This window comes from Erpetoichthys calabaricus, chromosome 12 (genome assembly GCF_900747795.2).
Source record: "Erpetoichthys calabaricus chromosome 12, fErpCal1.3, whole genome shotgun sequence".
Taxonomy (NCBI): Eukaryota; Metazoa; Chordata; class Cladistia; order Polypteriformes; family Polypteridae; genus Erpetoichthys; species Erpetoichthys calabaricus.
In genome coordinates, this window is record NC_041405.2 from 92591531 (window position 1) to 92604854 (window position 13324).

Genomic DNA, 13324 nt, shown 5'->3' on the forward strand with positions numbered 1-13324 from the left:
TATTTATCTATAGTGCCCGATGACCCTGATGCTCTTGGCTCTCTGATCCACTGTCTTAGCAGCATTTCCAAATGGATGAATAGTAACTTTCTCAAACTAAATGAGGAAAAAACTGAAATCTTAGTGATTGGCATACATGGATATAGCATGGGTATTAGAAATAAACTTGATGCCTTAGGTTTAAAAATGATGACAGAAACAGAAAACAAAAACCTTTCTAGCCAGTCTCACACTTAAGATGCTTCTATGAGACAAAGAAAACATTACCATAATTCTAAAGAAACAAAAGACTTAACAGGATTGTAGCATAGTTCAAATGAATTGACCAAATCCTATTTAAGATGTTGAAAAAAAAGGTTTCAAGAACCTTATGGAGCTGTTTGACAGAATATATGCCATGCCAGGGAGAACATTCTTTTCTAATACAATAATCGGAAATCAATTTTGAATATACATTTTTGGAGGAAAATAATAATTTAGCATTTTATTTTGTGGGAGATTCCAAATTATGCTTTATTTGCTGTGGTATTGTTTTGGTATCAGTACTGAGGTTCTAAAGCACATATCAGTACCAAAGTCAAAACTTTAACATCAATCCAGCACCAATAGGATAAGTTATTTCAGAATTTTAAACTGATGACTGGCCTAGATGGTTCATGCCAAGCGTCTGTTGCTGTTGTAAGTCCTAGACCATGTGATTCTGAACTGATCAAAGCAGGTACTAATAATGGATGGATGATTGGAAGGATGGTTTTAGTTCCACTAATTTCTTTCAAGACTAAGGTAAATTCCACCAAATTCCAATTCCTCATGTCATTATGTTTGTATTGTGGTAAAGGAGTTCTACTTTATTGCTAGGGCAAATTCTAAGCATTGCTGGATTTTCTCCCCATATGTCATTAAAATATAACTATAGATATGAATAGTCTTCAATGTGTTTTGTTTGTGCATGAAGGCTTTATAACACATTAAGCCCCAAACATTTTGAATGTACATATGCATATATTAAAATAATATTTTAAACAAAAATCAGTCAATTTTCAATTATCACTGGATAATCCTACAACAACATACAACTCATCTCACAATGACTCACTGACTGTAAAGGTCCTGTTATGTATCAATGTGTGTGTTATGTACTATAACTGTCTATTCCCAGTTTTGCTGCAGTGATTGTGGAGATTCTTGAAATCCATTTCCACGAGAATAAAATCAAGATGAATATATTGAGCCAATGGTTTTCCTGATAAGTTATAACAGATTAAAATTACTGCCTATGGAATTTAACTTCATGTAACATATATCACAGACTGGATCACAACACTTGATATGTCACAAACTGTAAAAAAATCACAATTGTATGATAATTTAGGTATCTGTATAGCAAAGTATTATTGGGTCCATTGCAATTACCACAGTAGTGAGCAAGCATGAAAATTATATAAACCATATTCCAAGTCATTTGATCTCAACCCAGGCAAACATTTATGGGGAAATTTAAGACAACATTCTTCACCTATAACATTACAAAAGTTTGAAGTGCTCATGGAAGAAGAGTGTTGCATCCCTGCAATATGTTATGGTATAGCAAAGTTGTTCAGGTGGCTTCTCATGGCTCAACAACCTAGTAGTACAATTTAAGTGATTTTCTTTTGTTATTCTTAAGTTAACTCTTTATTTGAATAACTTTAAAAAATAAAAAGAATGCTCATTATATCACATGATTCACGCACTATGGTACATCTATATCCTGAGCTATGTTACAGGATCTTGTAAGCTAAAACTCTCTAATGGATGAGCTGGCATCCAGGCCGGTATGCATTCTCTTCCCTTACCTGGTATGGAAGGCAAAATAATGAATAATATAAAGAAAAGGTGCACCAGGACTGGCATCCTGGCAGTAGTGGATGGGAGTTCCATACCCAACTGGAATGCCAATATACAGGAAGGACAAAATAGATGAAGCATCCTTATGGGGATGGCTAATGTTCCCTTTCCCAGTCGGGAATCTACATATGGGAAAGTGGGAGATTGTCTCTCATATGCAGGTCAATCAGAAAGTTCAATAAGCATCAATTTATTATGTAAATACTCCTCAAAATGTATTGATGAAATCAGAAAAAGACCACAATTGTACTACACCAGAGCAACACTGAATCATCTTAATGAAATAACTGCTGTGATCACAGGAGAAAGAATGAGCTGCAGCAAGTGTTATAGATGATTATGAGATTATTTACAATCTGTTAGGATTAGTTACTTAAGAATACTGCCTTGACTAAAGGTGTTTTTATTACACATTCCAAAAATATGCAAGTTACATTAGCAGGTAACAGGGCCAAAGGCTATCTGCACAAATAGTCTCTTGGTCAATGACACAAAACTGGATTAAGTTTACTCAATAGTACAAGGATGGATGGACAATTAGAAAGATTAAAACGATGATACAGAGTTGTGTGCATGGGGTGTTGTATTGTTTTAGCTAGCAGTAGCATGGAAAAGAAAACATAAAGTTACTCCCTGCTTAGGTATTTTGCTATTTTCTTTTCATTGTTCATTTCTTTTCATTGTGAGCCTCAGTACCCCAGTTATTTCTATATTTATAAGGCTGAAAAGTTTCAGAAACAGATTCATATGATTGTCTATTCACTTTCTGAAACTGTCCTTTTTTAACTCGGACTCACAGTGAGAAATGCAGGAACCAGTTCAAGATAAGTATCATGGCACCAGACTAGGCTCATTCTTTCACATACTGTAGATGTAATCTCTGTTTTTCTTAATTGTAATCTTATTATGTCCATCCACTTTTCATGACTTTTTCATGGAAAGCATTGGTTTTGCCCCATACTGGGTACATTTACAGTCACCACTAGTAAATTTCACAGAATGTCAATAAACAGAAAAAAATTGAGTACCCAAATTGATCAATTGTCTCAACCTAGAAACAACACATACTTGGGATGTGGAAGGAAAATTTATGCAGACACAAGCAGATCGAAAAATAAAATATGATTAAATTATTAGATCAGATCAGTCAACTAAATTAAGCAGGTAGTGTGAACTTAGATCTATCAGGAAGGTCTTGAAATCCAGGATATAGGTTCAAATTTCACTGTACCCCTTGCAAGACAATTGGCATACCTTTGCTCATATTCCAGAAATATGAATTTCAATGTAAATTGTATTGAACTAGTAATGAAAAGCATTTAAGATATTGTTCACCATGAAAGGTGCTTCATAAATTAAACTGTGATTGACTGATAAACTGAAATCTGGTTTTTCTGTTTATACCCTAAATGTTTTGTGGAGAAAAGGCCATTTATTAAAAATGAATATACAGGCATGATCTTTACCATAATTTGAAAATACATACTATATTCTACAGATGATTTCAAATTTTCAGTAAGTTGCATTATGCACTGACGCTTGCTTCTTCCAGAAAAAAATTTCTATACTATACCATCCACCCACACATACATTTTTTAACCTACTTTACCATAAGAGGGTAATGAAGCTCTTTCACTGCTAGAACCAACTGCCTATGAAATGTCAGTCCATAATGTTCTCATGCACAGTTTATTCACCAATTAATCGTGTGTGTAAGAGAAAACTAGAGTGTCCACAAAAAAAAAAAAGATACTAAAAGAGCTGGAAAATACTTTAGTAATCAGTCAGGGATTTGAATTTCAGGTCTCTTAAGGTGTGGGCAGCACTAATAACTTTACTACTGTACCTCAATTTCAGGAAGAAGTATGTTAGTCCAATTTAGCACCAAGGCAAAGAATTATCTTAGCATTTTTTCATGTTCCATCTACAGTACATTGTTCAACTGTATAAACAGCTAAACATGGATGACCCCCTCAAATAAAATTTGCAGCTTCAGCTTTCTAACCTTTAATGAGTACTGCAGAGAGTAAATTAGACAATGTCTCTCTGAAGAACCACAGTACACAATGCTCAGCACACAGCTTTTTTTGTAGTTCAAACAGGGCTATACAAAACCACTATAATTACAAGGTCACCATGACTGTGCTCCTGGAATACCGGCAGTGATTTGTTATCCCATAAGCTTAGGAGTGTCGATCAATACAACTATATTTAGAGCATAAGCAGTGAAAAGCTGAAAACTGCCACTCACTGTACATATCAAATAAAGTTAAATTAGTAGGTTGGTAAACCCCTTTAATCTTCTGTTTACACAGTGGCTCAATATTTTAAGTAAAAAATACTGCCATTTAACATCACAAGAATAGAATAATCTTTTTATGTCACAAGCAACATGTGCAATATGTACAGTGAGTGAGAGATTGACCACACACCCAAGAGTTTTAAGCAGAACTTTTAAAATGCTGCTTCATTTTTGTCTCCACATGCAGTGTTAAGGTCAGTGTTGTTTGATTAGTCAACCTTTAGTTTTTGTAGCACATTTTTCAACATCCTCACCAAAATTCAAGGTTTATTTCTTTAATTCTTCATTTGTTTCTCAGTCTCTACATATTAATGAATCAACATACTTATTATAAAAACACACACACACATTTCATTCTAAAGTCACAAAGACCCAGGCAAACAAGGCACAGACCAGCCCCAGATGGCATTGCAGTTCATCACAATACACACCCATTAACAGCAGGAACATTCAAGCTGGTCAGTTAAACTAACACATACACAGAAAACAAGCAGAATACTTGGAGAAAACGTATGCAGACGTGGGGAAAGCATACAATAACCAGGTCAAGAATACCGTGTCCTTCAAGTTGCACGCACCACATTAATATGTTATCTAAAATAAAACAGCTGTTTCGAGTAAAGGCTGCTAGGAGCATAAATGGTTTCCTTGCTTGTTTAAAAATAACTCAATAATAGTGAATTGCACAGTATAGCACCATGTGGTTCCTATAACGATACGGAAAGAATTAAGAAGATATTAAAACTAAACTGAAAGCAAGCACTCAATTAATATGTTCTCTAGAAGCAACAACAGGTCAGCAGATGGAAAATGTGACCTCACAAAAAATTCCCATTACTGCATTTTAGGGTTGAACAACTTCACCTCATATTAAACTTATTAATGTTCCTTGTTGGTATCATCTTAATATAACTATTGTTGTCCTTAAGTATGTATTTGATATATGAGCTACACCAAGTCAAATTCCATGCAGTTGACATTGTTATGTCGATAAAGTATTTTTTTTACCAAATATATAAAGCATACATTTATTTAAAACTTATTCCTAAATGTGACAGATAGGTTTATAATGGAAACAAGACATATGATAAAATGATCTTTTAAACATGCAGTCTTTCTGCTTTGGCAAAAGCTGCTATGTAGAAAAAAAACTCTTTACAAATTGTTAAAAAGTCTGATTATTTATTTTAAAATTAAATTTTAAAAATCCCACTCCTTCCATGGAGAACCTCAATCTATCTCAAGTTCATTAAAAACAAAAAGGAGCTGCACCTCAATTTAATGCCAGTCTACTGGGCACATTGTACTTATAACAGTTCTCAGTCACAACAGACCAACCTAATGTTGCCAGTTAGCATGTCTTGACCTTAGGGAGGAAGCTCATACAAAATGAAAGTGAACATCAAAACTACAAACAGGAGAAAACCAAGCTAGGATGTTATCTCAGGGTCCAAAATCTGTAAGACAGCAATGCTACCTGTACTCTACCATGATATCCTAATGGAAATCTTTTAACAGTATATACATTGGGACTTACATTGCTTAAAAGAGAGAATGCTGCAGTATCACCAAGAACCTTACTGATTTTACAGCTTTTAATTAAAAACAAAAAAAATAATTAAAAATTATGTTTATTATGATCTTTTACTTTATTTACTAGGAAAAAAGGAGGCAGAGAGTTAACAGAGCAGTGAAACCATTTGATCATTAATTTCTTTCAAAACCTTCATGGGTTTAGCATTTGAAAACAGACATAAAATATTGAGGCTAATAATTTTGGAGGTACTAAATAAAGATTGATGCAATCTCTCAACGTCATGAAACATCAAAATACATATTGTACATTTTGAAGCATCAAAAAGGTCGAGAAGGTTAAGGTAGTAAAATACAATTGTGTAATAATTACTTTTAACAAGGTGTTTACTGATAGATGTAGTGAAATAAAGGGGTCTGTAAAATCTGTGAATTTTACAAATTGCTCAGAAACATTTACATTATTATTTTGTATATGCATTTATTTATATGGTAGCATCATAGTATAGTGGTTTGTACGGATGTCTATGAATCCAGCCTCCTGGGTTTGCATTTGGACTTCACTTACTGGTCTGTGTGGCATCTGTATGTTTTCTGTGGGGTTTAGACTATAAATCTAACGAAACACATCTCTTGAAAAGCAGTAGTCTATATTAGGACTGAATAAAATCAATCATTATATAACTTCAAAGACAAATGATAAAAGGAAATAACCAAATTGACATTACATACACTAGTGCTATATTGTTATGCATTTATTCTTTTATTCTGCTCATTCTCTGCACCTGCTTATTTCAGTCCTAGGTTTCTAGGTTACTGCAGTTGATATTAACACAGAATAATTTAAATCTCATACTTTACATACCATTAAACGTAAAACAGAAATATGAAAAAATTGTAAAACTTTCCAATAGATGTTAGAAATTTGAAAAGTCGCATGTAGTTTCACCCTTCCATTCATCCATTGTCTAACCATTATATTCTGTTTAGGGTTGCAGGGAGTACGTATATGCTTATCCTGGTGGAAATGGACACAAGGTACTAAACAGCCATGAACAGAAGGACAGTCCATCAGAGCACATACTTTGTGCATGATCATACCCATAATCACACAGAAAAAAAACAGAGTTGACAGTTAAGAGAACCTGCATGTTTTTGGCATATGGTGTGAAAGCTTTAATACCCAGAGAAAAAAAAAACCCACATAGAAAAATAACAAGAACGCACAACTCCATTATAAGGTTCTTCCTAGCCTGGGTTAGAGTGTACTTCCAAGCTAATTTGAATCTAAAACATTAAAGAATGGTGAAATGAAAAAAATAGCACTATAACAATTTATTCTCCATCCGTCTAGGTCAAGGTTGCAACAGCACCGCATACATGGTTGGAACCAGATCTGGTCTGAATGACATTCTACAACATGACTTCCTCACTCAGGCACATCCTATTCACCTAATATGTAAGACTTTGGGATGAACTCTGAAAGAGAGGACGGAAAATCCCAAACTGACACGAAGAGAAGGCACAGACTCCATCCAGGCAACAACCTGAATGGGATTCAAACCCAGTCTCTATTAGCTTTGAGGTAGCAGACAACTATATCATTATGTCACCAATAATTGAATGTATTACTACCTACAAATTTGTTAGATTTCTGTTGAGTTTTTAAGTGTGTAACATAACTCCTTGGATCACATTAAAATACGTCAACTTGATACTGCTATTTTTAGCATATCAACTATTCAAGTTATTGCACTTAAGAAAACTATTTCCTATACATTTGGTTAACACATGCACTGTATTGTTGGATAGTTAGTTGTCTTTGTGCACTTGGTATTTGTAAATATTATAAATAAATGTCAATTTTCTTACCTTCGTAGGGATATCCAAGAACCTGAGGTACTGCAGGAAGCAGAACCTGAATGAGAAGCACAAAAACTCTTTGTGCCATTTCCTCCTTTGAGTTTGAGACTAATAAAAAAATAACATAACAAAAAACATTAAATAGTGTCCACTGAAGAGCATTTTAAAACATATATAAGACTTTTGGATTGGCCTGCAAAAAACCCACCCATCCATTTTTGAGCATCTTTGTGCCAAGGCTAACAGTACAACCACCAGAGATTAGGATGGACCCATTCCTAAATCGGATATAGTTGGAATATAACATTCTCAAAACCAACTAACACAGTTCTGGGAAATTTTAGAACCAGAGGCTATTCTACAACCCTGGACATGATACCGGACCAATGCTGAACCCACTCCTGAATAACAATTTAATGATATGGTAACCAAATGCAGAGTAAGCAACAGACCATTACGTTTCATAGACCGTTTATATATCCTGTCATACTGTACAGGAGCTCTTTACCAAGTACTTTACTAAGTCAAAATAATTGGCTTAGGACATCCAAAATTGAGAGAAGTTTAAGTAATTGCTTTCGAGCTAGTGAAGGTGCAGAAGGACGTGCCTCTTTGTGTAAATTCTATTATACGGCACGCGTTGTCCGCAAAATGAGTTTGGAAAGTATAACTTAAAGAACCAACACATGTTCTCAGCTGGATGAGCCTCTTACCGTTACTGTAAGTGAGGTACCCTCGGAGCTCCTTGGAGCTTCTTCCACGCGGACACTTCAAAAGACCTCAAAGCAAACAGCTGGAAGCACAAATGATGAGAAACGTTTTGTTTCGGCGTCCAAGTCTACTGCTGCTCCTCCACCGCAAGTTTGATGACAGCTGGGTCTGCTCACCGCGTCTGAACTGGTAACGGAAAGAAAGGAGCTGATGTGATGGGGGAGTGGTAAGGGGGCGGAGTGGGCTCGGGTTCATTCCGATTCTGCGACTCAGCGTCCGTTGCCTCAGCCATTGGAAAGTCATCAGATTCCCTAGACGCACACGTCTCGTCCAGAGCAAGGAAAATTTAACTAGCTGTTTACACGTTTTTCTCATAAAAAATTATCGTGCAGATGGAAAGCGACAGAGAAATAAAGGGGGTGCCATAACCTCCAGTGAGGTGAGAGTTGGCCGCGCTCTCCGTCCACTTATTTATCGCCCGGTCTATCAAGTTCTTGGTCGCGTACGGTCGGTGTCTGCCCATTCAGCACCTTAGGGCGCCTATCCATCGCAGGGATCACACACACAAGGAAGATATACAATTGTCATTTAACCTAAGAGTCGCATCTTTGACAACAAAAGAAACAAAATTTGGGCGAAGAACTTGTGAACTCCACGGAGACAACGCCAGGACATGTGAAGCAACAGCGCTAACCATTGCACCAAAATTAAACGATATATTTTAACAAACAAGCCATGAATTAACATAACCAAACTTTGTGAGTGTGTGTGAGAGTATGAGCTAAACTAGGTTTGGGATTTAGAACTGTTCGGCTGAACGCAGTCGCCTTTGACCCCCTACCATCAGAATTCAATTATCAATCTGATTGATGTTTGTATGAAACATGCATCATTTTGTCGGGATGTTAATCCATGTGCCTAAAAATGTACATTTTAGGTTACTGGCGATGCAAAATTAATGGAGACTGGATAAGAGCGGGTAGCTGTTTAAAATGTCTCTTCCAGGCTGTAGTATTCCCCCGTGATAAGCAACGCTTAAAATCGATGAATATATTACTGGTGATGCTCGCTAATCGTGGTGACTTTTCGTTTTCATTGTGCTTTCTTATGTTCATACTGCATGCTTCAATTCTTAAAAGGTGAAAGCCAAAGAATTTTCTACGTTGAAGTAAAATTAAGAACAGTATTGATGCATACTGGACCTGTCCTCGTGAAATGAAAAGGGTCAGAATTTCAAAGTAAGCCAAAAATAAAAAAAAAACATCAAAGACAAAAAAGAGGAATGTACAAATGGGAATTCTTGCTTGTTTCACTTGTGGTCAAGATCATTTTAAAACCGCGAAAAAATACAGTGTGATTCATTTCCGACAATGAAAAAAACAAATCCACAAGCAGTGGAGGATTCATTTTTTTATGTTAGATGTTCTCTACAATTCAATGGTTGCTAGTTATAAGCAGTTAGATTTTAGGCGGTGATGCAGTATCTCAGCTGTATATAGTTTATTGAAATCTGGTGCACAAATATTTTTCCAGTGTATTTAATACTGTATTTCTTGCTATTACACTAAGATATTTTTTGATGTGTGCCTAAATATTTCCAATCATACAACTCTTATATGTTGAATTCAGTTCAAAGCATATCCAAGAAGCACTAGGTGTATAGGAAAAGCTGTAGAGATACAATAGATTCATAAAGTATTCAGACCCCTTGACTTTCTGTAAACTACCAAAATCCAGGTGTGCAAAGTTTGTAGAGACCTACGCAAGAAAACTTGGTGCTATAATTGCTTGCAAAGGGGCTTCTACAAAGTACTGAATTAAGGGTCTGAACACTTATATGAATGAGAGGTTTCAAGCTTTTGAACTGTAATAAATCCTTTCTGAAAACATGTTTTCACTTTTTCATTTGGTTTATTGAATGTAGGCAAAAATAAATGTATTCATTTCAAATTAAATCTACAACACAATACAATATAGAATGCAGAGATTGAAGGTGTCTGAATACTTTCTGATGCTCCTGTATGTCAAGAACTGTGGCCATCAAGCTGCTGCAGACTAAGGAATAGATAAACACTACTAACAGCTATAAAGAGCTATAGTCTGGTCTCCAGAGAAGGTAGAAAAAAAAAAAAAAAAAACAAGGATTTGGCTGTAGCAGGATTTTACATGTGTCCTGTCTTTCTTTACATATTTACTTTTCCTTGTTTGCTTGCTTTTGCTTTGCCTTAATTTTGTTTTGTGCTTTCTAATTAGCTACATTTCCTTACCCTTATTATTGACAATTATTGCTCTCAGTGCTACAATAAATAGAACCACAGTTACCAGAAAGGCCTATTAAAGACTCATTCTGCCATATGTAACTTGCCAAACGAGGGATTATATATCTATATGGAGTTCATGTAATGTTCACTCAGGAGTGTCAGTCAAAACACTGGTAGAGGACTCAGTATTCCACACATGCATCCCAGTACTTATTAATGATTTATTGGATGGTATATGAATAAGTATTCATGTGTGTATTTTCCTGTCATTAAATGCACACATTTTCTTACTGATTCTTTGTAACACAGTTCTTACTCAGTGCAAAGTTTTATGACTCTACACGTAGATGAACATGCAAATATCTAACTCTCAATGAATTCTGCATCGCATAATACCCTTGTGCATGCAAGGACGTGCATCTTATGATGTGAACCCTGTTTGGTTCTGCCTCTCTATAAGTGGCATTAGATAGATACTTTATTAATACCAAGGGAAAATTCACATTATATATATTATATATATATATATTCACATTAACTAGAGCATTGTATATTGCTGTGTTCTTCAGACACTTTTTGTACTCTCTTTGTTTCAGACTCCATTTTGCAATTTCTTAGAATCAAAATAATTTTTGGTGTTTTTGGACTTTCAACAATGGATTTGTATTTTTACTGTGTTACTCTCTTCTTTGTTTTTCTAAATGTATTTCAGTACTGTTCTTTATTACAGTTCTTACTACTTTTTTGAACTCTTCTTTTCTTGTGAATACTTTTATTTTTATTAGTGCTGATTTGTGTTAACTTTTCTTAGTTTATCAGGTATTGGGTTTTAACTGAATGTTTAGTAAATTAATACAGTATTTGTATTCCTATATGGTTACAGAAATGTAATTTTGTATTTAATTAAATCAATTAATGTTCTAAAAATTTAAGTTATTTCTTCCCAATCATGGTATAAATTAATTTGTCAAATAAAACTGTGTTCTAAAGTTGTAAATAAAAAAAAATCCCAGGCCTGTTATGCATTTCAAAATGGAAATCAAAGTGCTTGGGTCCAAATATACTACCAAAAACCTTAAAACTCTGGAAGAGAAGCACGTTTGAGGAAGCAATTTGTGACCTAATTACCTGTATGTTCTTTCTTTCCTGTTTCAATGTTAGGCACGCTTCTCAGAAGAAAAGGGAACTGTTAGTACTACATTTTATCATAAAGTCTTCATACTATTTTCTTAAAATAAAGATGTTTCCTGTTCACTTGTCTGCTAACAGTGGCCATCTTGGAAGGTGCTTTTACATTCCCCACAGATGGACATTTCCTCACTGTAGTTTCAGGCTCCTTTGCGGTTTCATAAACGGTTATGTTATGCCATGGCTTGTAATAAATATTGCTATGCACAAAAGTATGCCGAATGTCTAACATGGCAGCATAGCTGCCAGCATACCACAATACTGTATACTGATTCAAGTACGCATCTGCTGTGAAATCATTATGACTGTACATGATGCAAAACATCAGCTGGCAGAACATGCATACTCTAATCATATTTTTATGTACTTTAATTCAAATTATATTTATTTCACTTAAAATGCTGGTGCACATACAGAATCAAACATAAGACACAGTGGTTTACGGGGAATTATGCCATCAATTCACATGATTATTTTCTTCCTTAAATGTTGTCTCATATACACTCAGGTTCCATGTTGTACAAGTCCTTCTGTTTACTGCCATTTTGCAATCTTATATGTGTATCTGTGGTAATGTGTCTCATTGGCATTACCAGCCATTAAATAAAGTTTTTGTGTCCTATGCAGTGTGAAGAGTGGCAGTAGTTTTAGGGAAAAAAGGCCAAAAAGTACAAAGAATAAAAGCTTGCCTTTTTGCCAATTTATAAAGTGCAGGAGGTCGTCTTCGCCGACGATATGAGCAGCTTCTGGGGAGCGTTGCAGTAGGTTTCATGTGAGCGAGGAAAGACGGCTCAACCATTGACCGGCCGGGATGGTGTTGTCTGTCTTCCACTCGTGCCTTCCGCGACCTCATAGTGCTGGAAGAAGAGAAAGTGTGAAGCGCCTTACTATCGGCTTGCCGTGGCTTATAAAAGGGATCCCGTATCGGCAGTAGCTCGAGGGAGAGAAGAAAAAAGAGAGGGCATATTTTCACTTTTGGGAAAAGCAAAACACATGACTGACATGCCAACATAGCTATGCGCGAGTGGGCCGTCTGCTTGCCTTTTTATGCGGGAGACGCCTCTTTTCGCTGATGCGTCTACGTCATCACCTGCCCGTGGAAGGAGAGAACGGTATTGGCAGCAATATCTCCAAGTGGATGACGGCTTAATTGGTCGGTGCGAAGGCGCCAAATACAAAAGGGAATTTCCGGCCTCTAGAGGGGGTCTTCTGGAGAGAGAGTTAGAGTGTGTGTGTGTATGTGTGTGTGTGTGCGTGTGTGTGTGTGCGCGTGTGCGTGCGTGCGTGTGTGAGTGTGAGTGTGAGTGTGAGAGAGGTAGGTCGGTAGGTACTTGGTAGAACATTGTCTTGAGTTTACCAAGCACTGCGGCTTGTGCCTTGATTATTGTAAATATGTTTTTTTCTTTGTATAAGTATCTCTGGATTAGCTTTGGTGGAGGTATTTATTGGGTTGTGGTTAATGGTACACTGTTTATTTTTGTATATACACTTTTTCTTTTTCTGTATTTTGAGTATTTTTTTTTTAGTAAACCCTGTATTGTACACTGTTTGGAGGAGCAGCTTCCTGACTTGGATTACT

General features: G+C 35.9%; 1 protein-coding gene across 1 annotated transcript in view; it reads right to left on the minus strand.

Annotated features, from left to right (window-relative positions):
- The window catches only part of srpx2 (sushi-repeat containing protein X-linked 2), a 49927-nt gene extending 41435 nt beyond the window's left edge, over positions 1–8492 (minus strand). The window contains exons 1-2 of the mRNA XM_028815893.2: positions 8299–8492; positions 7595–7693 (exon numbers count right to left, since the gene is read on the minus strand). Coding sequence (XP_028671726.2) covers positions 7595–7673 — 79 coding nt within the window. The 5' untranslated portion in view covers positions 7674–7693; positions 8299–8492. The remainder of the gene's footprint in view (positions 1–7594; positions 7694–8298) is intronic.
- Between the last annotated feature and the right edge of the window lie 4832 nt (positions 8493–13324).